The following is a 24,523-nucleotide window of genomic DNA, read 5'->3' as shown; positions in this document are numbered from 1 at the left end:
TGAAGCCAGATTTGAACTCAGGTCCTCCTGAATCCAGGGCCAGTGCTCTATCCACTGCGCCACCGAGCTGCCCCTTCATTGGGAACTCCTCAGGCATCTTCCTCTGTTCTTCCATTAACTTAATCCCATTCAAATCATCTCATCTACCAGTCTCCATTCTTCTTCAGAAATGTATATACTATACATAGTTGGGTTAATTCCTGCATCATCTTTCTAGATCATTTGACATTCAGAGATAATATTTCTAAATAATTTTATTTATTCATAATTTTCTGCTCATACTCTCCTAGCTACATTTTTGTTCTCATAGCCTCATTACCAATGGACACCAAATCATTCACCTTAAAAGGATATTACTTTGTGCAGTCACCTTTAACATTCAATTCTTTCTTATTTAATTCCTAAAATGTTTATTTCAATCCTAAACGCCATGTGTTCTTTTCTATCACCTTGAAGATGATGACTGGTCACTCTATTTCCCCATCATGACTCTTGGAGGCCTTTTCTACCTTGAAAAATTTCTGTCAATTCTTGGAGTCATTTTTCTAACTATGAAGGGCTATTTATCAAAACTTTAATTAAATTAAACAGTAATTTTCTGCTTTATTATTTGTGCTTTGTTAAAATGGGCATGTTGCTTTTCTTCTGGGTAATTGAGAGATGAGATATTTTTTTCCAAGTACAGCCAGACCTTAACACAAGGTTCCACATGATGGACTGGCTGATAAGCAAGAGACAACCTACAGGCATTGAGCCCATCATTATGGTATGTTTGATTCTTACTAACACACTTGCCCTTCGGCAGCTATACTTACTTTTGGATTTAAAAGATCTGTTTGCTTTTGGAAACAGTATTTATCAAACCAGACTTGGGTCTAGCTGAATGAGACAGATCATATCAGAAATTAAGTTCCAGTTCAATGGCGTCCACTGTCCTTACTGCTGTCCTCAGGTCCATACAATTAGTATTACCTAAGAGACTTGCCTTAGCATGAAGTCCATTGAGCACTTCAGGAACTAAAGCTCTTGGAAGGAGGCTTCACAACTTGTCTTAGGCTAACACTAGACAAGGTTCCAAGGAGTATGTGTTCTATCCATGCAGAGCAAACCAGCAGAAAACACGCTTCAATGTCTTTACAAGAACTATCAATTAATAATAACGAAAGCCAAGATGGACAAGCTGGTAGAGAGTGAGTAGGAGGCATTCAAAAACATCAGACCCTGCAGCAAGCAAAATCTGCTTTTATGCCAAGCCAGAAACTTCCCTATTCCAACAAAACACAGCAGCCTCTGCCAGTTTCGACCCAAGACACTCTCAGGATATGGAAATTATCAGCACCCTTTCCACCTACAACACTTTCTAAATGTTCACAGACACAGCCGAGTTGGGGCCCCAGCAGCAGCCTGCTCTGGCCAAAGCCGCAGAATTAATTCATAAGCTACAAGGGAAGGCCAGACATGCGGAGGGTGAAGAATGGAAAGCTGCCCAGAGAGGACACAAAAAGAGGACAGGCAAAGAAAGCTGCACATCTCATGAATCACCACCTGAAAAGACCACACTGAACCCCCAGGCAAGCACGTGGCAAAACATCAACTAGCTTTCTGATCCCCAACACCAGCCCTGCTGAAACGTGCAGCAAAGGCCACTCAAGGCTTCCATACCTTTTGAATGTCAGTTCTCACCAATGTCTATTTAAAAGGAGGGAAAAAACATCAAATTAAGGAAAAGAAATACATTTGGGGAGGGGGACAGAGTCATACACACACACCCCCAATGATGAAGGAAAAGACCAGGTGAAAAGAGTTACTGACTTTTACACACAGATGCAGGAAGCTTAGGAAAGTTCAACAATTACTTATCCAAAGGCACCGTGCTAGAGGTGGAGAATACAATGACAAAAATGAACCGTCCCTACAGCTTCACATTCAGTTACAAACCGATAAGAATGTGTACACAGAAACTAAACACAAAGCAATGTCTAAGGGTAGGGCTTTATGAGGCCGGTAGGGGAGACAGCCTAACAATCACAAAGAAAGGAGATTTAACATCTTGTATGAGAACAGGAAGCAGTCCAGCTTCTTTGGCCCAAAGAGTATGTAATTAGGAGGAGAATATCCAAAAAGCCAGCAAAGGAGGATGCTTTCACGGGCATGGCACCTGATCGAGCACCAGAGAACCCAAGAAAGGCTCTCGAGATGCTGACAACTCCACAACAAGCCAGAATGATGCTGGAAGGCTTTTTTATCCTCCAACTAGCTCCAAGTAAACGACCGGAGAAGTGGAGGAATCCTGGATTTCAAAATAACAAGTTTTAAGAAGGCTCATTCCCTTTCTCCCAACTTACTTGCTCTTCTAGCTACAGGCTATATATACAGGCACTTGCTAACTTCTCTCCAAATAATCCGCACCCCTTTAAAGCCTAGGGTCACTGACCCTACATGTTGCAAGCATCTCCTTTTGTAAAGTAAAAATAAAAAGCCCATGTTTGTGTGCTTTAGAGGTGGCTTAACTTGGATTTAGGAAGACCCAAGTTCAAAATGTGAACACTTAGCTGAGAAATAGATATGTATTCATTCTGCTGCTGCCCCATTCAGAAAACGCTGTAAGTCTTCTAACTTTTTTGTTTAGTTCTGTATTCTCCTTTTTGTTTATCTTCCTGTTAGATTCATCCAAAACTGAGAGAGGAATACTGAAGTCTCTTGTTTCTGTTGTGTTACTATGCATGTATTCTTGTAGCTCAGATGTTATCTTTATGAATTTGGATGCTAAGACACTTGAAACCTAAGTTTATTACCCATATTAGTTTGTTAGGTATGGTTCCTTTCAGGATAATTTTCAGGATATAAGAAGTTTCCTTCTTTGTTTCTTTTTATTTTTTGAACTTTTTTACTTTGTCAGATAGCATGATGGCAACTCTTGCTTTTCTGTATTTGAGCACAGTAGATTTTTTGCCCATCTCCTCAGTTTTACTGTTATGTCTTTGTTTTTTAAAATGTATTTTTTATAAGCAACAGATTGCAGAGTTTTGTGTTCTTATCCAAACTGCCTCTTTTTCATTTTATTGGATTGTTTAATCCATTCATATTTAAAGTTGTGAGAGTTAGGCTTATATTTTCTGCCATCTGTTTCTAATAGCTTTTTTTCCCCAAGTTATGTTTCTTGTCCCTTTACCTTAATCTTTTTTAAGGTTGCCCTGTTTCCACTGTCTCTCTTCCCCTCACCCCTGATTCTCTCCCTCCTTTGTTACCTTTTTTCCTTTGGGGTTTTGCTTATTAGCTCATTTTTCTCTTTTGCTTTTATCTGGTTACGCAATTTCCCCCCCTTTTTTCCCCTCTCACTTAATTCACTACCCTATTCCTCTTCTCTTCCTCAACTAGTCCTATTCATTAGTTTTAAAAATTTTACTTTTTGAACCCCTTTCTAAAAAACATTTCTCTCATTCTGTTATTTGCCCTGAATTTCTGTCTACTTTAGACCCCTATGATTATCTGGTCTTTTCTCCTTTCTCTGTATTACTCATGCAATCAAAGCTTCCAAGGTATACATTCCAGGCTCTCCTCTCGAGGTAGTTTTTGCCACTGCCCATGGATTCACCTTTTTCATTGTGTTTCACGCCTAATTGCAGGTGTCAGAGAGGACAATGCCCCAGGACAGGGGCCCTCACCGACTATGTCCCTGATTATGCAGCCTGCCACTGATCTACAATCTCTCCTGGTTGCCTTTTTTCCCCCTCACTTGACTCAAAATCTCCTTTACGGGTCCATACTTTCCCACTCCCTTGGGTGTCAATTGCCTGGAGGAGTTTGAACTTCCCACACATACTTCTAATGGCCTGATCTCTCCCCCTGTGCATGAACACTCCCTGGCTGTAACACAGGGCCCCTGATTCACCTGTAGGCAGGGTGTTACCATGTTCTGTTGTCCACCTCTTCACAGTTACCTCCATCAGACCTCCGACTGCACCTCATCCCCTTTGTACAATCAGAAAGGGGCTTCTTCCTGGCCTCTGCTGCCGCTCTGTTGATAGCGCTGTCCTTGGCTGCTGCAGTCACTCACTCCTGCACATCTCTTTTGTTTTCGGTGTCTGAGAAACGAATAATCTCTTCAGTTCCAGTTTTCTTCATGAAAATGTTTTAAATGCCTCTGTTACTGAATATCCAGTTTTTTTCATTTATGGTCATGCTCAGATTTGTAGGGGAGGAGGTCATCTTAGACTGTATCTTGTGCTCCAGTGCTCTTGAGAGCACATGATTCCATTCCATCCTCCTTTTTCCAGTGGGTACAAATAGTTTTGTGTTATTCGAATGTCATATATATATATATAGATAGATAGATATAGATATAGATATAGATATATACACACACACATATACATGTGTGTAAGTATGCATGTGTATATATGTATTGTGTATGCATGTGTGTACATATGTATGTATATATACATGTATATGTGTGGGTGTATTTTTTGGGGGGGGTGAGGCAATAAGGGTTAAGTGACTTGCCCAGGGTCACACACAGCTAGTAAGTGTTAAGTGTCTGAGGCCGGATTTGAACTCAGGTCTTCCTGATTCCAAGGCCAGTGCTCTATCCACGGCACCACCTAGCTCTCCCCTTTCTTTCATGTTTAAAGGTCTTTTTTCCTGATGGCTTGTAGGACTCATTTCTGAATTGAATTGTTAAATTTACCTACCATGTGTCTTGGAGTCCACAGCCTTGGATTTGTTTTTTCTTTCCCTTTTGGAGGTGATCTATGAATCCTTTCAATCAGTATTTCATTTTCTATGTTCAGGAGTTTGGGACAACTCTCCATAATTTCCTTTCTTTGTCCTGCCATGTTCGATGGGGAGACCTGTGATCCTTAGGCTGTTTCTGCACACCATGTCCTGGAGATCAGTAGGTTCTGCTTCCCCAACAGCATATTTTCTCTGCTTCTCTTCTTCCAGGTTGGTTAGCCTTCACTCCTATACCTTTGCATTCCCAATCCACTGTTCTCTCATTGTTTCTTTGCTACCATGAATTCTGCTCTCACTATTCCCGTTTCTCTTTTACACCATGCAGCAGGTTGTGACTGCTTGTTCTCCACCAACTCCATAGGGTCCTGCATCCTCTATCTCATCAAGGGTTAGATCATTTTCCTTTGTGTTGACGTTATTTATTCATAGATGCTTGAATTCATTCACTAAATGTGGAGGCTTTCTCTTCTTCTATTGTTAATGCTTCCCTATTATTCACTCATGTTTAAGGTCATTCAGTTTTCTTCTTCCTGACATTTTTTGGTAATTTCAGGTGGTTGTTTATCCCCAATTTTTTTTTTCTATTTCCTTTCTAACTCTGTCTGCTCCCATAGTGGTTTTATTGGGGGTTGGATCTCAGCCTCCTCCCACATGGGGCAATGCACAGATGACCAGTCTAGGTCTGTGACCTAGGTGACTTCGGGTGGTCAGAACTGGCCCCAGCTGTATGCCGTGCTCTTCCCTCGGGCTCACCACCCCCACCCCCATTCCCCCCATGGTGTCTTGCCCTGGTGGTCTGCCCCACTCCCTCTGGACAGTCCAGAGAGTTGTTGCACGGGTGCTACAGGGTACGTGCCCTTTCCCTGGCAGGACTGCCAAGCTGGGGGTTGTCTACCAGCATTGGTGTTTGTGTTCCTGAAGGGCTGCTGCCTCTCATGCTCACTGGCTGTCGCCACCCAAGCAAACCTTGGCAGCCTGGAACCAGGTTCTCCACAGCACTGAAAAGAGGGAGGGGGGACCAAGATCTAGGGTTTGGTTGTTGTCCTTTGTTCTCAAAAAGGACCAAAATGACATCGCTGTGGCCTATCAGGCCAGTATGAGCTCGGAATGCTCTACCACAGGTCAGGCACAAATAGTCCATGTGAACATCTGGGGTGGATTCTCTAAATTTTCATATCCTGTATTTCCTTTGAGCTGTTTCAATTCTGCTTTGCTCATAGTGCATAGCACCTTCTCAGTTGAGGGCCCTGTGCTGAGTGGTCTTGTGCCAGGGTCTCCCATGTCACATAATCAATTCCAAAGCTCTTTTTTTTTTTTTTTTTAGGCAATTGGGGTTAAGTGACTTGCCCAGGGTCACACAGCTAGTGTCAATTGTTTGATCTGAGGCCAGATTTGAACTCAGGTCCTCCTGACTTCAGGGCCGGTGCTCTATCCACCACACCACCTAGCTGCCCCAATTCCAAAGTTCTTAAGAGAGACCTTGAGAGTGTCCTTGTATTGCTTCTTCTGACCACCATGTGAACGCTTGCCTCGTGTGAGTTCTCTGTAAAAAGAGTCTTCTTGACAAGCATACGTTTTACAGTGTGTTCAGGGAAGACTAGTACCTCTGGTGGGAGGGCTGCTGAGCCCTCTTCAGGACTGCTTTCCACCTTTGGTGTCCACCTGATCTACCCAACTCTCATTTGTGGCTCCAGGATGCTGTGGCGTGTGCAGTGGCCACACCCCGGTAAACCGTTTCAGCAGAAAGGCTTAACTAGGCCAAGGGTAATTGAGGGGTCTCAGACCTGTTAGTGAGTGGGGGGGTATCTACCCCAAGCATGTGAAGACTTCCCCTGGTGGAATGGGGGGCTGACAACAATTTGTCCTACTAGTGCAGCCTTATTGCTGGGAGGGTGGGACGTGGGGGAGGGAGAATGAGAAAGCTCAAGGTCTCAGTTCATTGGTTTGGTAGGGTTTTTTTTAACCTTTTTTTTGGTTTATGGGTGTCCTAGACCATGAAGACAGCTAAGGTTGTTTTACCTTTGGCACATTTCTGTTTTGGAGAGGTTTGAGAAGTTGTGAGGATGGTGGAGAATGTCTAGTCCTCCATCTTGTTGGGGAGATGTGACTCAGAAGTAACCCAGATACTTCATGCGGGACCCTCAGTAAGTCAATTATTCCCAATTCAGCCTCAGTTTCTCCACTTATAAAATGAGGATGATAACAGAATCTAGCTCACAAGGCTATCGTGAAGATCAAAGGAGATGATATATGTAAAGAGCTTTAAAAACCCTACAGAGCTACATAGAATGTGAGCACAGCATGCTGGGACTAACTTTCCTCACTGTGCCTATTAATCAAACACTGGACAAAGCGAAACATTTGGACAAATAAGCAAGTATCTCTGAACCTTTTTCTCTTTCACATTCTAAGTTCTCTTTCTCCCCCTTTAAGACCATCATTTGAGGAACAGTCTACTTCAGTGCTCTTCCTGCCCACTCTTGGGATCTTTGTAAACAAGTTAAATCGTATACCTGCATGATCCTAACTCTCTCTGCAGATATATATGTACATAGATACATGTGAGAGGGACAGAGAGACAGAAAAAACACACATACACACATACAGAAATTGTTGCCTTGGTTAAAAGTTGTCCTTTTCTTCTCTCCTGTTGATCAATCAAGGAGAAAACATCCCTTACTGCTAAGCATTATAACCAGTCAATTTCTCGTACACTACAGATAGTTCTTATTTGTGTGTGTCATGATTTTATATGTTCATATAATTCTAATTAGGAAAACATTTGTATTAGAAAAAACACATGCATAATGATGATAGCAAGCAGGTAAGTCACACTTTAAGGTTTACGAGGTGCTTTATGTGTATTATCTGAGCCTCTAAACACCTGCCCCTTGGAGGTAGGGCTATTCTTATCCTCGTTTTATAGATGCGGAAACCGAGGCAAACAGAGGTTAAATGACTTGCCCAAGGTCATGTCACGCAGTGCTTACTCTTTCTCACTCTCTTTCCTCTGTGTACATACATGTGACATGTATGTAGACCTACATGTAAGTATATACAAACATATACACGTGTGTGTGTGTGTGTGTGTGTGTGTGTGTGTGTGTGTGTGTGTACTGGTTTTGTTAAAATAACTTGGTTTCTTGTTCATCATGGACCCTAGCTCCCAAGGCTGAGGGTCCACATTATCCACTAAAAACCTCCTGACCTGCTGGGCCTAGGAGAACTTAATAAGAAAGTCTCTTCTCTGAACCAAGCCCAAGGGCTGTGAAAATAAGAGTCATCCCATCATTCTAAATTCTCAGTCTTCCCTCTTGATTCCCTGAACCCCTTGTGGTCAATCTTGGAAACTAGGGAAAGGTGAAGAACATCCCGGTGACCGATGGAAGAAACCAAGACCCTTGTCTCTGGAGAAGCAACTTGTGCCTCCGGCGGCTCCTTACCCTGGGGGGATCAGGAGGGAGCACCAAGTCAGAGACAGCACATGCATGTCCCAACTGGAGGGGCCTCCGCTTCCAATCAGCAGCCTTCATCTTGCCACGAGACCTTGAGCCAGTCAACTGGACCCAAAATGTCATCCCTCTAAATTTAGCTCCAGATACACAAGCTCTTGGTGTAGGATGGCTTTCCTTCCTCTGGCATGGCTGTGGACTTCACAAAAGGGAACCACTGGAAGTGAGGATAAGCAAAGAGATAACCTCCCAAATTCTTCTGGGCCCAGGCAATCCCGGAGGACCAAGTTCACCCTGCTGAACATGCATCTTTTTTTCCTTCAGGCTTGCTCTGACTTGGAAGTTGGAACTAGATGTGGAGTGTCCGCCCCAGACCAGAGGACATCCTCCTCTGTGCTCTCACAACCATGCTGAGCCTCTCTGTGCTCACCTGGTCCCACACAGCCCCTTAAAGCCAGCTGTTCCTCCAGCGACTCTCTCTGGGAGCCGGCCCTTTCCACATCCGCTACACGACTGCTGCTATCGAGAGAAGCCCCAGTGTCCCAAGAGGAGCAGTGAGGTGGAACACGAGACTTTCCCCAGTTCTGCCTCAGAGCCAAGCCAGCCAAGTGCTAACCCTTTTCCATATTCTCATAAAGAAGCCTTTCAAATGCTTAAAGACTGAACCTGAATCTGCATTCTGCTATCAAATGGCGAACATTTATTGACATTAAAGTATCGGTAACTGATGGCTTCTCCTGCCATGACCATGAGTTCCATTTAACAGAGGACAGAAAAAACCCAAGAGGAGTAAATCTCTGATAACAGACCCCCAAGAGCCTTGGGCAAACACAGTGTGGGAGAAACATTCACAAAATCCTACACTGGAGACAAGAGTCTTCAAGGAGCTGTTCACACACACAAAATTCCACAGGAGGAATTTGGGCTGGGGATTTCCTGGAGCCTAAGTACTTCTTGCTCAGCCACAGGGACAAAGATTTGAAAGAATTTTCAACTAAATGAGACCCTGACCATCAACTGGTCTAACCTCCTTATGCCATGGAAGAAGAAACTGTGGCCCAGTGAGAAAGGCAGGAAGTCAAAAACCCTGGGTTGGAATCTGGCCTTAGCTGCCACTTAATCTCTCACAGCCTCAGTTTCCTCCTCCATCAAATCAAAAGAATACCAAGAATGTTCCCACTACCTTTCGTTTTGCAGACACCAAAGTACGGCACAAATGGGAGGAAAAATTGTAATTAACAGGGACTTGCTCAAGATCACACAACAGTCAAGAGAGAAGCCAGGCCCCTAGACTCCCAGGGGAGTGCTTGACCAAGCCCGGCCCTGTGCCCTTATCAAATACTTTGTAAAAAGTGGTTTTCAGGCCATGATGTGCATCCAAGGTCAGCACCTTCTCAGCACCTCAAGGACACAGTCCTAATGAGGCCCAGAGCTAGGATCCGAGCTCCTTCACCCCTGATTACAGGCCCTGCAGCCAAAGAGCTGACTCCCAGACAGAGGCTGCAGGGCAAAGTTCGGGAGGCTACAGAGGAAGGAAGATTCAGCACAGCCCAAAAAAAGCAAAGGCCACACAATTATCCCACAGCACTCAAATGAAGAAAAATGAGGACACCCCCCCCCAACCTTCCCTTTTATGGAGGTGAGAGGTCCACGGGTACTACACATGGCACAAGTTTTTGGCCTTTTTCAATATATCAATCAGTTGTGCTGACTTTTTTTTCATCTCTAAAAACTACTATTTGTTCTAGGTAATGGCTCTCTGGGAGAGAAGGGGGGAGGAATATTTGGATTAATTATGGTGCCACGAGACAGAAAATATCAATAACAACTTACTTAAAAATACATCATGCAAGCTGCTCTGCCTTTCTTTAAAAAGTGATTGCCACAAACAGGCAAGCTACCAGAAGTTAATGTGATAACAAGAATAAATTTCAGACAGAAACTCTGTTTAAGAGGGCATTCTAGGAGCCCTAGAAATGAATAAAAATCCAGATTCATCATATTTACACACACACCGTAACCAAGACAACAGAAGTTCCAAGCTAAATTGTTATGAAAAATGTTATCGCTGACAGATTTGCTGTAATCTCAACTGCAGAAACAGATGTTCCTTAGTTCCTGAAAAAAAAAATTCCTGTCCCTGCTCTAAGTGCAAATGGGAAATCAAATTTAGCCTCAGTCTTCTGGAGGCAACATTCTGGACAATGCACGATGCTCTGAGATCGAAAATCCCAATGGGCCAGCTAGGAAAGCAAGGCAGGCAGGGATAGGAATTCTGTTTGCTCCAGGAGTCATCAGTGATGCAGCTTGGTGCCGAGCGGGAGCCAGCAGACCATAGAAAACTCTGGTGCCAGCTACGGCTCTAAGTGGCTGCGTGGCCTTAGGAGTGTTACCTGATCCTCCAGGGCTGTTTCTTTATCCAGAGAATAAAGGACAAAATGGTCTCTAAGGCACCTTCTAACCTTACTCTTCCATGAATGAGAAAGATCACGAGATGTGGAATCAAAGGACCTGGGCACCAGTGACAATTCACTTCCTCACTACTACAGTGTAAGCTGGACAGGGGATGACCCAAGGTCCTTCCAGCTTGGAACCCTGTGGAAATATTCCCCAGGAGACAGGATCTTTAAGAACTGTGCTCAGTGCGGCTGTGTGGCCTACACCTTCCTGGACTTTCTAAAGACAGGAAATTCTGGGCATTCCTCCCTGCATCTTACTGCAAATAATGGAAAACTGGCATTCATCTTATTTCTAATTACTAGACCTACGAAGTCTATATACATTTACAGAGGAAAAGACACTCGTCTAACCCTACATGCATTTCCATCCTGGTGGATGAAAAGATTCATTCTGTCTCAGAAGAGCCGTAGTCCTTGTCTCCCTGCGTCATTTACTGACAACAGCTGCTGGGTGTTGAAAGAAGGCAGTATTCCCTGTGGCACGTTCCGACCCACTGGGCACATGACCACTTAGGCTGACCCATTCTGTGAGAAACGCAGGTGACACAAATTTCTACCATTGCTTTTTATTAATTTCAGAAAGTAAACAAATCAAATGTTAAATAAATAATGAATACGCAAACACAAAATGCAACAAAAATTCAAGAATTCTACCTCCCCCACCCCACCCCAAAGCTTCGTGCTTTGTTCTCCCTGTTAGGGAGGCGAGGAGAGAAAATATTCTAGCCAAAGCAAATGCCAAGTACTGGGTTGGTAGAAGGATGAGCAAAGAGCTCCCTAGAGCAAGGGAAAATTACTAAGGAAAAAAAAGCATAGGAAGCCCACTTAGGGGTTTTTCTGCTTAGACTGGTCAAAACTTTTCAGGAATTAAAATCCATAGAAACAGAATTTTAGGATTGAAAGGAGCTTTAGAAATCACCAAGCCCAACCCCCTCCTATCCCAGAGGGAGCCAAGGGGTACCACAGGGCACTGAGCACTGGGCTTGGAGTCAGGAAAAGCTGAGTTGAAATCGCACCTGTGTGTGACCCTGGGCAAATCACTCTGTTTGCCTCAGTTTCCTCAACTGTGAAATGGGGATCATAATAGGGTCTATCTTCTAGAGTCAGCTGTGAGCATCAAAAGAGAGACCATTTACAAAGCACTGGACACAGTGGCAGCGATAAATGGACGTTTTTAGTGCCTCCCCCCAACTCCGGGCCCAAGAAGGCTGAGGAGCCAGAGCCAGGAGGCCAGTGACCCAGAGGGGGCCTCTGCATACCAACCACCCTCCACTAAAGCGTCCCTCCCTCCCGGAATCCAGATGCATGACGGTCAGCCCAGGAAACCTTCTGCTGCCTTTTTTGTTCTCAGGCCCTCCCTTCAAGGAAGAAGAAGGAAATCCTAGGTCCCCTTACACAAGGTTAGCACGGAAAGCTCCCCTCCCAATCCAAAGGCCTCACTCTCATCTCTCAGGGATGGGCATCAGGGAGGCCATACACTCTGGGTCAGGGAGCAGGCCTTTATGAAACTGTGGGGGTGGCAGTGGCCTCACACCCTGCGAGACTCTTCTAAGAACCATCACAGTCCTTGGAGGAATCCATGTTTATTTTATTTCAGAGTCTACTGCAGGGTGGGGAATTTTCATCCTGCATATCCATTTGTCTAAATATGATTTGTTTTGTAAGTGGGGCAGAAAAGAAGTAAAAATGCCACAAGGCCTCATCAGCAGGCAACCTAACCTAATTTGTATCCATGGCTAGCAGGCTGACAAATACAATGCTTCCTCCTCCAAAAAGCCCTCTTGGGCTACTAGCATGCCACATGTCCCTGGCATCCTCCTGGCATGTCAGCACTGATACTCTGCACCTTCCTTTTCATGCTGCCGTCTCCCTCATTTCCTACTTGTTTCATGTGTTTGTTTTAACGCTGTTGATAAATTTCTTGATAATCTCTTACTCCTAATTTGACAAAGTAAAATGTTGGTCAGTTCAGGGATGACAGTGTGCTGAGCGATGGGCCTGGTGTCAGGAAGACCTGAGTTCAAATCCGACCTCAGCCACTCATCAGCTGTGAGATACTGATTAAGTCCCTTAATCTGTCTCTGCCTCAATTTCCTCATCTGTAAAATGGGGATGATAATAGCACCTACCTCCCAGGACTGTTGTGAGGATCAAGTGAGATACCAATTGTAAAGTGCTAAGTACGGTGCCTGGCACACAGTAGGTGGTCTATAAATGCTTGTCTTCTTTCTTCCTTCCACTCAACAAGCTCTCATGTGACTTGGGAATGGTTTCAGCAGAACTCATTTAACGGATGTTCCATAAGCATTACAAGCAAGTAAATGTTACCACATCTGACAAATGAGTCATTTTTTGCTCGGCATATTCCTCTTCAATTGTCCCAGGACATTCTAATGCTTCCCTATACCTTTGTGGAGGGTGGCCCTCCCATGACCACTGATAAGGGCCCCACCACGCAGCACACTGATGTCGCAGGAGGAGCGCCATGTACTTCTGGGGATCATTAACCAAGAAGTCAACAGCTGATAACCACACTTCCCTGAACCCTGTACTTCTTGTCGTGACAGCAGTGGAAAGGCTAAAATGGACCGCGATCATCTAAATCAGAATATGTCGTCTTCTGGACAGACTTCATACTAAACACACCTACGTAGATGTCAAGAATGGGCAACATTCCTCTTGTTTGGGAATATTTACATACAGTTTTCATCCTACCTGGTGTTTTGTTTCCTCCTCATCTTCAACTCTGACACAACCAGCATCACCTAGGACAGGGCTTAGGAGAGGGGATGAACCCTGTCCAGTTGGGCTCAGAGACACCTGAAATGTTGGGTTCAAACTCAGTGAACTCTTCAACGTGAAGGGAGAAAGCAGAGAGCTGTCCTCCGAGAGGCCTGCAATTGGAACAGGAGGGGAGGGTGAACTGAGAAAGGTGTTATGGTGATGGTTTATTTTTAAAGGAGGGGAAACAGTAGACGGGAAATGAATGAATGGTTAAATAAACTATGATATGATAACGTCATGAAATAAGAAAATAGCATTGAAAAACCATAACTATGAGGAAAGGAAGGCAGAAAACAGATAAACACTAAGACTCCACAAGACAAAATATGGACACCACGAGAGGCGGAGCAATGGGCAAAAGGGCCTAAGACATAGGTCCAGCAAGCAAGAAGTCTTTGGGGACATACTTTACACAGAAATTAATTTTCAGGACAATGAGCTGTAAATGGATTGTTGTAAATGAGTTGTAAATGGATTGTAAAACAACCAGTTTGGTTGTTTTAAGGGCAAATGAAGTTGTAGAATTTTAAAAATTAATTAAAAGATTTAAAAAATCATTACTTACTAAGATTACTATGAAAGGCTTGTGGTTGCTTTCTTTATACTAAAAATTTTCTGAGGATTTGTTCAAAACCTTAAATATAATCACAAACAAGACAGAACAACACAGCAGAAAACCATTTGACTGGGATGAAGGCAAAGATTATTTGGTTTCCTCTGAGATGTCTACAGAAGATATTATAACTTAGTTCCTGGAAGGGGGTGGGGGGAGGGAGCTTTCTCTTTTGTTAAAGAACTTTAGAAAGACATGACACAATCATTACAAGTGTAAAAAGAAGAATCAAATCCCTAAAACAAGAATCCTAAGAAATGAGCAAAGCTTTGTGCATGGCCAGAAAAAGCCCTTTTATTTATTAGTCTTTCTTTGGACCTCCAGCACTTGGTACAGGCACGTTATAAGCACTTAATAAATATTTGTGGTTGAGTATAAAGTAACACAATAATGATAGATCAAGAGACGTCAGGTCATTCAAGTGAGCACATAACGCCCAGTTAAATGAACTTGCTCCATTCGTTAAAGTTTATTTCAATCTATTTTTTCTAGTACCTGGAATATTGCACTTCTTTTTTTGTTAACAGCTTACACTGTTAATAAAATTTCTTCCACTGGCTTCCATTTACTGAAAAACCAGACTGATGACCATCAACATAAACGCTAATGGTAGAAAGTCAACAAATGGCACAAATATTCCAACTGATATTTTAGGGTGAAAGAAGAGCTCTCACACTGTGCTCTAAAAATACATGAAGTCTACATTAGTGAATTTTTTTTTCCTTTTTAAAGGCAATCGGGATTAAGTGATTTGCCCAGGGTCACAAGGCTAGTAAGTCTTTGAGGCCAGATTTGAACTCAAGGTCCTCCTGACTACAAGACCGGTGCTCTATCCACTATACCACCTAGTTGCCATACATTAGTGAATTTTAAAAGGAAAGGTATATTTGTATTCTTTTCCTACATGAATCAAGATTAAAAAAAAAAAACACTTTTAGATATTGTCCCAATCACTACTAAAGCAGTTAGTAAAATGTATAACTTCATGCTAAAAATTTTAGGGGAAAAAATTTTATCATTAAAAAGACCCTTGAATTTCCAACTTTTCTATTATTTCTAGTTCATCATTCCCAGTAACAAGCCTCCCTCGGCTCCTGAGTTCTAGTGTGGAAGTCACCTCCCTTTGGTTTAAGTGCTGAAGTCTACCCAGGCCTAGTTCTGTGGCAACTAAAACTAGAACCAAGACTATTTTTAGAATCTACAGAACCTCTATTTGCACCTACATAAACACTTAATGTATGTAACTAGGTAAAAATATATACAACGTGTGGCCAGTGCAGTCCAGGCCAGCAAGATGGATAGGGTGAATGAGTCTTTGTTGAGTTTTTTTGTTTTGTTCACCAGTTTTGAGCTGAATAACTTAAGTAAAGGACATCTAATTCAGCAGCAGCAGCAGCAGCAGCAGGAGGAGGAAGCCCTTCTTTTCACATTGACAAATTCAGACATCTGAAGAACCAGGTTAGAAAAGGTTCAGCTTGTCAAAGTACCTGGAGGCTGGCTATGAAAGCTTGGCAAAAAGCCCACTTTCTTCAACTGCAATAATTTTGAGTTATACTATCTTACGATAAAAAAAACCATCCATGAAAAATCAGTTTATTGGAATTGGACTTGTGAGTTACATATTTAAATTAAAATCAACCGGCAACCTAATATGTAGGCAACAAAAAAAGTGCCTCCTCTTCTCTCTTCTCCTAACCCCACCAAAAAAAAGTACTTTTCTCATAGTTGACAGGATCCCATTTACCATAATCATGGCTCTGCCCTACTCTACAGGGGTTTTATGGCTCCCCGATAAAAGCCAGCGTGCTCAGCAAGCAAGAGAAGGAATGCATTCCCAGCAGGGTAACTAAGGCCAAGGCCTTCCTTTTGCAGATGGCACACTCCACTGCTGACTGATTCATCACCTTTGTGAAGCAAGATGAGCAGAGAGAGTGGTCTTCTTGACAAATCTAAGTTCTCAGCTAAGGTTTCTTCTCGATCTAAATTCCAGGGACCTTGTACCCAGATGTTCTCTCTTTGATAAGCCAAAATTACAAAAAGCGGAACCCTCCATTTCTACTGTAGAAACAGAAAGTAAAACAAAAAACCAAGCGGCTAAATATCGTCCTTGCAACCATTACTGTTTAAAATGAAATATTCAAGATATGTTATAATCACTTCAATGTGAATCCACTTTGTCCACTGGCTAGAGTCCATAAATTCTTCTCCTTAGTGGATGAGGTAAAAAGAGGCAGTGATGAGTGGAGCTGGAGGGAGAAGGGAAGATGGGAACTGGACCTCTGGTTTCATTTCATAGCCAAGTTCCTGGTGAGGGAAGGCCCTCCAGCGCAGAAAGGTGCCTTCTCTGAAACTTACAGTCTTAGTGAGTTGCCTGGTGTACTGAAAGGTAAAATGATTTCCCCAGGGCCACATAGCCCAGGAAGATTTTTGTTTTACAAGAGATATTCTCCAAAGTTTTCATTAATTCATGTCTCACTAAATGTAATATTTAAATAGAGCTAACATGGATGTTGACTTTTGCCTAGAAAAATTTTTAATTGATAGCAAAGACTTAAAGTGTAAATAAAATTGAACTAGGAATATTTAAGAGGGCAATTATTTCAAAGACTCTCAAAATGTGCTCACATACAATTAAAAAGGCTTCCAAAAATACAGTCTTACTATTCAGCAAAACAGGTCTCTGGAGACCCTCTATTAAGGCAAGTTTGAATGAAAGGCCCTGGCTTATTTAATGAGTTACTTTAATAACAAACACTACTTTACTTAAAATGTGAGCTCAGACTCCCTCCCTACAATAAAGTGTTGCACTCCATCGTCTACTTGTAAAAAAAAGGTATTTAGACACAGCTTTGTCAGAAGTCATTCATCAGCTAGGTCCAGTGAAGAACACCTGAGATTCAGAGCTCCAGCCAAGTGTGCCTACTTCTTCAAATGAAGGCAATAAGGAATTCTTGAACTGCCCAAATGAAATCCTGCCGTAAAAAGCGAGTGAAGAGGCAGAGGACCTAGGTGCAACTGGGCCCTGCACTGCCAATGGACTGGTCACCTTCTCAGTGGGAGAAGACATGCATCATCATAACAACAAAGCACAAGTGAGCTTCTGCAGGGGTGAGGACCAAACTGACCTTGGGACAAAGACAATCTTCCACGAGGCAGAAGGCTCCAGAAGGTAAAGCCTGGTAACCTCAGGAAAACACTGAGGATCTCAGCTTTAGGATTTGAATCCTTGGGGCTCCAGCTTACCTTTAGCTTTTCCTTCAGAGGCTTTCCATTCATCTAATTAGATAATGCAAGATAATGCTGCTAATTAAAAGATAACGAAGTTAAGTTTGTCTTTATTATTTCATCCATTTCAATTCTCTTTTCCTTAAAAATCCTCTTTGATAAGAACTTCAATGATCCAATGAAGAACCAGCTGCTTCTTAAAAATATAGCCAGCAAGAACTCTTGAGGCATAAAAAAGCTAAGTCTAAAACATTGGCTGGTTACCTCTCAAGGCAAAGTTGGATATTTGGGTTTTGAGGCAGTACAAACGGCTGCAAACATCAGGACACAGAGAGCTAGAAAAATAAAACAGGCCTGTGAAGTGCGAAGCTGATGAATCTGTATAAAGCCTACTTCTGCCTCCAGGCCACCAGGAGGTCATGTGATAGAAAGATCTGTCACTTGTAAATAGAATCTGCTTCTAATGATCAATAGCTCAATAAAGTCTATAATTCTAAATAATTTGTGTAATAATCAAATAAAGGCTATTTCATTTTTTTTGTTGGGTTTTTTTTTTGTTTTTTAGGCAATTGGGATTAAGTGACTTGCCCAGGGTCACACAGTAAGTGTCAAGTGTTGGTCTGAAGCCGCATTTGAACTCAGGTCTTCCTGACTTCAGGGCCGGTGCTCTATCCACTGCGCCACCTAGCTGCCCCTAAGGCTATTTCACTTTTAGAGCTATTTGTATCTAGGCTGTTTGAGAAGGAAAAATGAGGCTATTAACTTAAGCCACAACATGTCTGATTGAGAAGTATTCTTTCCAATTTAGCACCACTTTCCACAGGAAAAAACAAAACAAAACAGAAAGTGCACTACAAAGGTGGGCAGATCTGAATTTTGCTGGAGGAAGAGAGGAAAGGTAAAATGTCCAAATCAAATAAACATAAACCTGTTTCAATTTCATTAGAAATTAAGGCAAACTGAACTGTTTTGTGCCCCAAAGCACAACCCATAAAATGTGAACAGTTCAATTGGTGACTTTTCCACAGAAATGTTTCAATTATTTCAAGAATTTTCGAGCTAGACAGGGCTTTAGAGACCGACTTGGCACCAGTCTCTTATTGCTCTTGATGTCAGAAAGGACCTTAAGTTGTCTCAACATTGAAAATCTGCCCCAAGGAATCTGTGGAGAAAAGGCCCACCTCAGGGTGGGGCATTATGGGCAAGGAAGACGCTGACTGGGAACAACAAGGAGCCTTGAGGGTCAACTGAAGCAGGATGCCTCCAAACATGAGTACCCACAATCGCTATCTCTGCCGCCAATCGGCCAACAAGTACTCATGACGTATCTGTTCTATGTCTAACTCTAAGTTAGGCATGGTGGGTACATACAAAAGTGTGAGAGCAACCCTGAACTAAAGGTTTTCATAGCCTAGCTGTAGAGCCAAAATACATAGTGAGAACAGATACTAATGCTTACATCATTTATTGCTAAATTGTGTAGTATATTAAGAGTGCTGTGATGTTCAAAGGAGATTAGGTCTAGAGTAAGCAAGGAAGCCTTCTTGAAAGAGGTGGCATTTAGGCTGGACCTTAAGGGAAGAGGGAGGGTACTTCAGTACCAGTGCTACTTATCTGGCCAATCCAAAGTCGTTGGATAATAGAGCCCTCCCTTGGTACTACCAACATCTCCAGACTCAGGGATGGGACAAGAAGCCTGAAAACATCTAAAAGCAGCAGCAGCAGCAGCAGCAGCAGCAGCAGCAGCAGCAATAGTGTCCTGCATTCCCCAGGGTCCAGTTGGTGCCATTACCTTCCAGCATCAGTCTTCTAAGGCCATGCTACTGGTACTGCTACTATGGGATCAAACTGATTACATATGAACTTCATTGAGGAAAGCTGTAGTACTTCAAAATATTATAGGCTTTTAATGTATAAAGATTATTAGGTTTTTAAGAGGAGTATTGATGTAAAAGGACAGCTACATAACAAAAAAACCTTTATGGGACAAAATCACCTCAATTTCTACCGCATAGTATAAAACCAAAAGCATAAAACCCAAGTGAAATTTCTACTCAAAATGGAAATAAACTAGAAAACTGACTCTGGGATTTGTTTGCTAATGCAATTAATTCACTGGATTTAACAGGATGGAATCTAGATGAACTGGAAGAAAGCAAGAAGTAACGGTCCCACTTTTTTTCTATAATTACTAAGACAAATAGCACTTCTTGGGGTGATGTTAAAGGTGTCTACTGCTAACCCACGTTTAAAAGCCTTAAATATTCCAAAGGATCTGTAATCTCAAGGATTGGGATATTCCCCCCAATGGTGCAGATAGCAGCAGCTCCTCTTAGGTGACTCTTGTCCACAGCCTCCCATAAACTCATCATAGGGGCAGTCCTGAAACAAATAGTAAAAACTATAAAGTCTTTAACTATAAGGAACAGCTGATAAGTCCAGAATACACTAGTATTAAATATAGTTAAGTTAGACTACAGCAAACAGAATAACAAATTCTACATACAGTTAACAAGGAGGTCTGAATGAAACATGAGGCATTTCCCTGGTTTTGGTTTTGGGGGTTTTGGTTCTTTGTTTTTATATCTTGACTTTTCTTACATAGACATAGCAATCAACCTACTTAAAGACAGTAAATATTTTTTAACTTTCATTTTCCTTATTCGCCTCTACTCAACAGTAGTCTATGAAATGAGAAACATTAATTCAAAGATGTTCAGAAGCTCTAGAAAAGTATTATCTTGTTTAAATCTACAGTGTAAATAAATAGAAGGGGGAAAAAAGCTAAAAAGTCCATTTTGTCATTCATGATAAATGTTTCCTTATTTTATTGCATAAACAATGAAAAAGTTTGGAATTAGTACATTTCTGTAGATTGATAATCAGTAATTTCAACAGAAAACAAAAGTGTAAAAAGACCCCCAAAACTAGCCAACCAAAATGTCTCTTGAAAGAATGATCAAGTTTAAATGTATTAAGAAATTCCAGCTCCCCTTATCTTCCTTTAATAATAAAAGGATTTCATGCAGAATGATAATAACTGACATGTGTATAGCTCTTTAAAGTCTGCAAGTGCTCAAAAGCTAAACAATCATTCAGAGTAAGGCCCAGGACCAGGACACGAAGAGAAGAGCTGGGTATAGCCGCCCACTTCATTCATCCTATGACAGTGGCTCTTCTTTTATAGGCAGATCAACTGACAAATTACATTTTAAAGTGAGAATAGTGAATAGTGAGATTATAATGAAGACAGACTTCATGGAACTTACAGTGAAACAAATATTCTCAAATACGCAAATGATCAATCTTTCGATACCAATAAAAAACCCCTTTTTCATCCATGAAGCTCTTATTCAGTTTATGGGATAGCTCTTCAAGGATCCCACAAAGAGGGAGGGAATAAATGTACCTGAAGACATACATTAGTGGTTTATATTTCACTCTGTATGCAGTATACACTGTATACTCACACTCACAGCATTTATGATGGATTAAAATCATTCCTAGATGCAGAGAAACACTCTAAGATTTTGCATTAAAATGGTGATATACCCGTCTACTTCAACACTCAAAAGAAAGACATCTAATGACCTCTAAGACAAAATGACAATAATGGGAATGACTTACCAACAGGTTTGTACCCAAACAATACATCAATAAATTCACATAAAATTTGTTTGTGTGTGTTATCTCACTTCATGTTATCAGCACTACTTTTAAAAGCATATTGGGGGGGAGGGAGAGCACTTGAGTTTAAAATTAAGCACAGCTCGACAAAAGGATCATCAACTATATTTTCATAATCTTAAAAACTTCTAAGAAATATACAAAATGGTACATGAATAACTGACTGTTCTAAAATACACAGTATATACTGCAATGAATAATGTAAGTGCAGTCAATTTTTTAAAAATCAACAATTAACTGCTCCACTGTAAAGACTTAAAAATGTTCAATTACTGGCACTACATAAACTATCTGAATTTCGGATGACTAAATATAAAACTTGGCTTGGTCTCTAATAAAAAATAAATACTCTCTAAGGCATCGTGTGTTAGTGGTTGTTTTTAATGTGCATGAGATGCAGTGCTTTGGGGAGGCCAGGTGCACAAAGACAAGCAGTTACAGTCAACATTTGGACAGACCTAGTAGCTATATTAACTCCTGGAGGGCAGAAATCTCCTAAATATAGATATTTTATGCCTCATTTAGCACAGCACCAAGGACGCTGCCCTCCCTCCAGAACACAAGAGGCATCCTACAATAAATGTCACGGCAACCTCTGATTAGAGAACAGATTCACCTAATGAAAAAGGCTCGGTGACAAAAATGCATTTTTGAGCTATTCTGCAGGAGCTGGGTAGCAAAGAGCAGCTCCTTGAAGGCTGACAATATACGGGCCGGGTGTCTGGTATGACTCTGGGCCACGTATGTGAATCAAACTACATTACTTTCCAAGAGACCCTAAAAACAGAGCTACAAAAGAAGGGGTCTGGGGGAGCACAATGGCAGATGGGCACTTACTTGGCCTTCATTTGGCATTAAGCAAAAGTTCTCTTAGCTAAGATTTTGCAGCAGAGCTACTTTTAAAACTAATTTGAAAAAGTCTTAAACAGCTGCTAAAGGCACTACTGATTTCAGAAAATATTAGACCTCAGTTTGTGAAGCAATATCCCCTATGATCTCATTTTCATTTAATATTCCAAGCAATTATGCTTTGGGCAAAGCTGAATGCAAATATTCAGTCCAAGTGTGCATTTTTAGGGAGAAATTCCAAATAGCAATTTAGATGCTGAAAAATAACTCTGGACATATTTAACAGCACTATAAATAAAGCCCTCTAAGACAGACCGTACCTGTCGTGCTGATCACCTACATAAGGAGAGACCATGACAGTGCTGAATGCAAGCCTACTTTCTCTGTACTCCTCTAACAGCACACTCCCATCTAATCCGCAGCTCGCTGGTCACCCTGCAGGCCTTCCTCACCTTCATCTGAGTGTGACTACAGAGCTGCAGAGGCCTGACAGTCACTAAGACGTAGCCTAACACACTCTTTAATAAAAGGCAGCTTAGGAGAGCAGCCCCAGACCACTTGTAGGAGGAAGGAAATGGAGGCTATTTAATGACATGATGTTCTGAGAAGTTTAAGGTCAAGTCACAGCATCAAATGGCACACTAAGTGAGGTAACTAATAAAGAAATCCCTCACTCCAGGGAGAAGTGTCTGTATGTAAACAGCAGTATAAAAAAACTTGCTAAAAATGATGCTATTCCAACTCCATGATCTGTTACCAAAAACATCTTCCAAAAAGAGCTGGTTTTGAGTTACACAATAATAAAAAGTGAAGTGGTATAAGTAACCTTCCATTAGATATTATTCCTTAGCTCTCACCTACAATCACAACCGTCCTCCTCCAGCTCTTGGCTGAGATGAGGTTCCACGTTCATCCCATCATCTCCACAGGTATGGGTGAGCCTAACACAAATTCAACAGTCCGAAGAGAGGGAGCGCGTGTGCATGTGTGCGCGCGCGCGTACACACTCACACACACACACACACACACACACACACAAATGGGAGGGCAGCAATCAGCACACGGACACTGCAAGGCGCTAACACTGAAGCAGCCAGGGGGCAGAGATGCGGAGATACAAACAGGGAGGCAGAGTGACCTCACACTTCACACAAACCCAAGGCACTGAGTCTCTCAACTCAATGGTGCTGATGAAGGAAAGCTGTCAACAATCAGCAGCTTTCACAAGAGGCATTATTCTCCCACATTCTCTACATTTCTATCCATAGTGCCTCTTTCCAGAGGCAAGGTCAATCCTACCACATTCAAACGGCTGGAAGCAAATGACAAACAGGAAAGAATTAAAGTATTCCCCTTCCTCCTCAACCACACCGTGACCTTGGGAGGAGCCCTGCAAAATTCCTACAGTTGAGGATGGAGAAAGTGTGGCTCACCCTGAGCAATTCTTGGATAGAGTAATTCTATCCAGGAAAAGATTTCTATGAAAAAATAGCTGATGTGGAACGAGAAGGTAGCAGCGCCTTGGAGGCTGTCACAGCACCTGGTATTTTGGAATGGTGACGAGTTTTACATCAGAACACACAGAACCCTTTGACACCTTCTAGGGGCAAGGGTCTGTGAATTTTTAAAATATATCTTGATAACTGGATTCCAAAATAATTTTACTGGAATCAAATGATGTGTTTTATTTTATGCACTTAAAAACATTATTCTGCAGAGTAATCCACAAGGTTCTCCTGAGAGCCCAAGGGGTCCATGACACAAAAAAAGTTAAGAACCACTGCTCTCAGACAGAGTAACTTCTACCCAAAGATGCTATTGGTCAAATTACAATTAGACTTGCTTCTGAATATATAAAGGAAGTTACCACAGTATTACAATTTTGAGTTTAAACAGTTGGCCCTCTGCCAAGGATGTGGGTCAATATTTGTAAACAGTGACAGAAACTTAAAATTTGAATTCCCCAAGCAAAATGTTATGAAGATACTTTTCCCTGGTGTACTGTCCCCATCCCTGAAGCACCCTGGGGGACAGCCTGCCTCCTTGAATGTGGGCACTAACTCTCTCTGCAACTGTCTCTCTCTTTCAGCCTGAGTATGTACCTGAATGCTCATGTACAAATTCTCTTTCCTAAGTGAAAAATACTTGAATCGCTTCCTTGATTCCCCAAACAATAAGACTACGCCAGTTAGGATGGCATCTCCCAGGAAATGTCTACCAACAGCTGCCATAACATTACATCATCATCCTGAAGGAAACTCTCATTCCTTCAGGAACCACTACGGAAGAAATACACAGGAGGCTTAGGCCATTTTCCCATTTTTCTTCCAAACATCTACCAAGCTATTTGTAGCTACTTGAACTGAACAGCGCCCCTGTGATTACTGTGCACAGGACCTGCACGCTTCTGGCTAAAGTCATTTGATGTGTTTGGCTCTACTTCACCTGCAGCCACTGCTTGCCCAATCGTGCAGACGTTTCAAACGTGATCTGAATGTCTCTGGTAAGGTTTCCCCACACTGCACTCCATTGTACTACCGCAGCAGCAGCTCAAGCTACTCAACAAAATGCACCTTTGGGTGCTCCATGGGAAAGTCCCCAGATGCTTTCTGTGCACCGCCTTGGGACACAGGCTCCTCCATCCCTAAGCTGCCACCCAGACTGTGAATCCAGGGTCATTATCTATCCTTCATCACCTATCCACGGAAAATTCCTCATCT

The 24,523-nt window shown here is 42.2% G+C and overlaps 1 protein-coding gene across 7 annotated transcripts in view; it reads right to left on the bottom strand.

Moving 5' to 3' along the window:
• Positions 1–24,523, bottom strand: part of FARP2 (FERM, ARH/RhoGEF and pleckstrin domain protein 2) — a 110,877-nt gene that overhangs the window by 19,079 nt on the left and 67,275 nt on the right. For 5 of the 7 annotated variants that reach the window (XM_027875767.1, XM_027875766.1, XM_027875769.1 and 2 more), the window contains exons 14-15: positions 13,361–13,539; positions 1,663–1,689 (exon numbers count right to left, since the gene is read on the bottom strand). In XM_027875767.1, the coding sequence (XP_027731568.1) occupies positions 1,663–1,689; positions 13,361–13,539 (206 nt within the window). The remainder of the gene's footprint in view (positions 1–1,662; positions 1,690–13,360; positions 13,540–24,523) is intronic. The other 2 variants (XM_027875770.1, XM_027875771.1) reach the window with 1 other exon arrangement.

The sequence above is a fragment of the Vombatus ursinus genome, unplaced genomic scaffold (genome assembly GCF_900497805.2).
Source record: "Vombatus ursinus unplaced genomic scaffold, bare-nosed wombat genome assembly UNPS02014810.1, whole genome shotgun sequence".
In the NCBI taxonomy this organism is placed as follows: domain Eukaryota; kingdom Metazoa; phylum Chordata; class Mammalia; order Diprotodontia; family Vombatidae; genus Vombatus; species Vombatus ursinus.
This window is presented reverse-complemented; position numbering and strand designations above follow the sequence as displayed.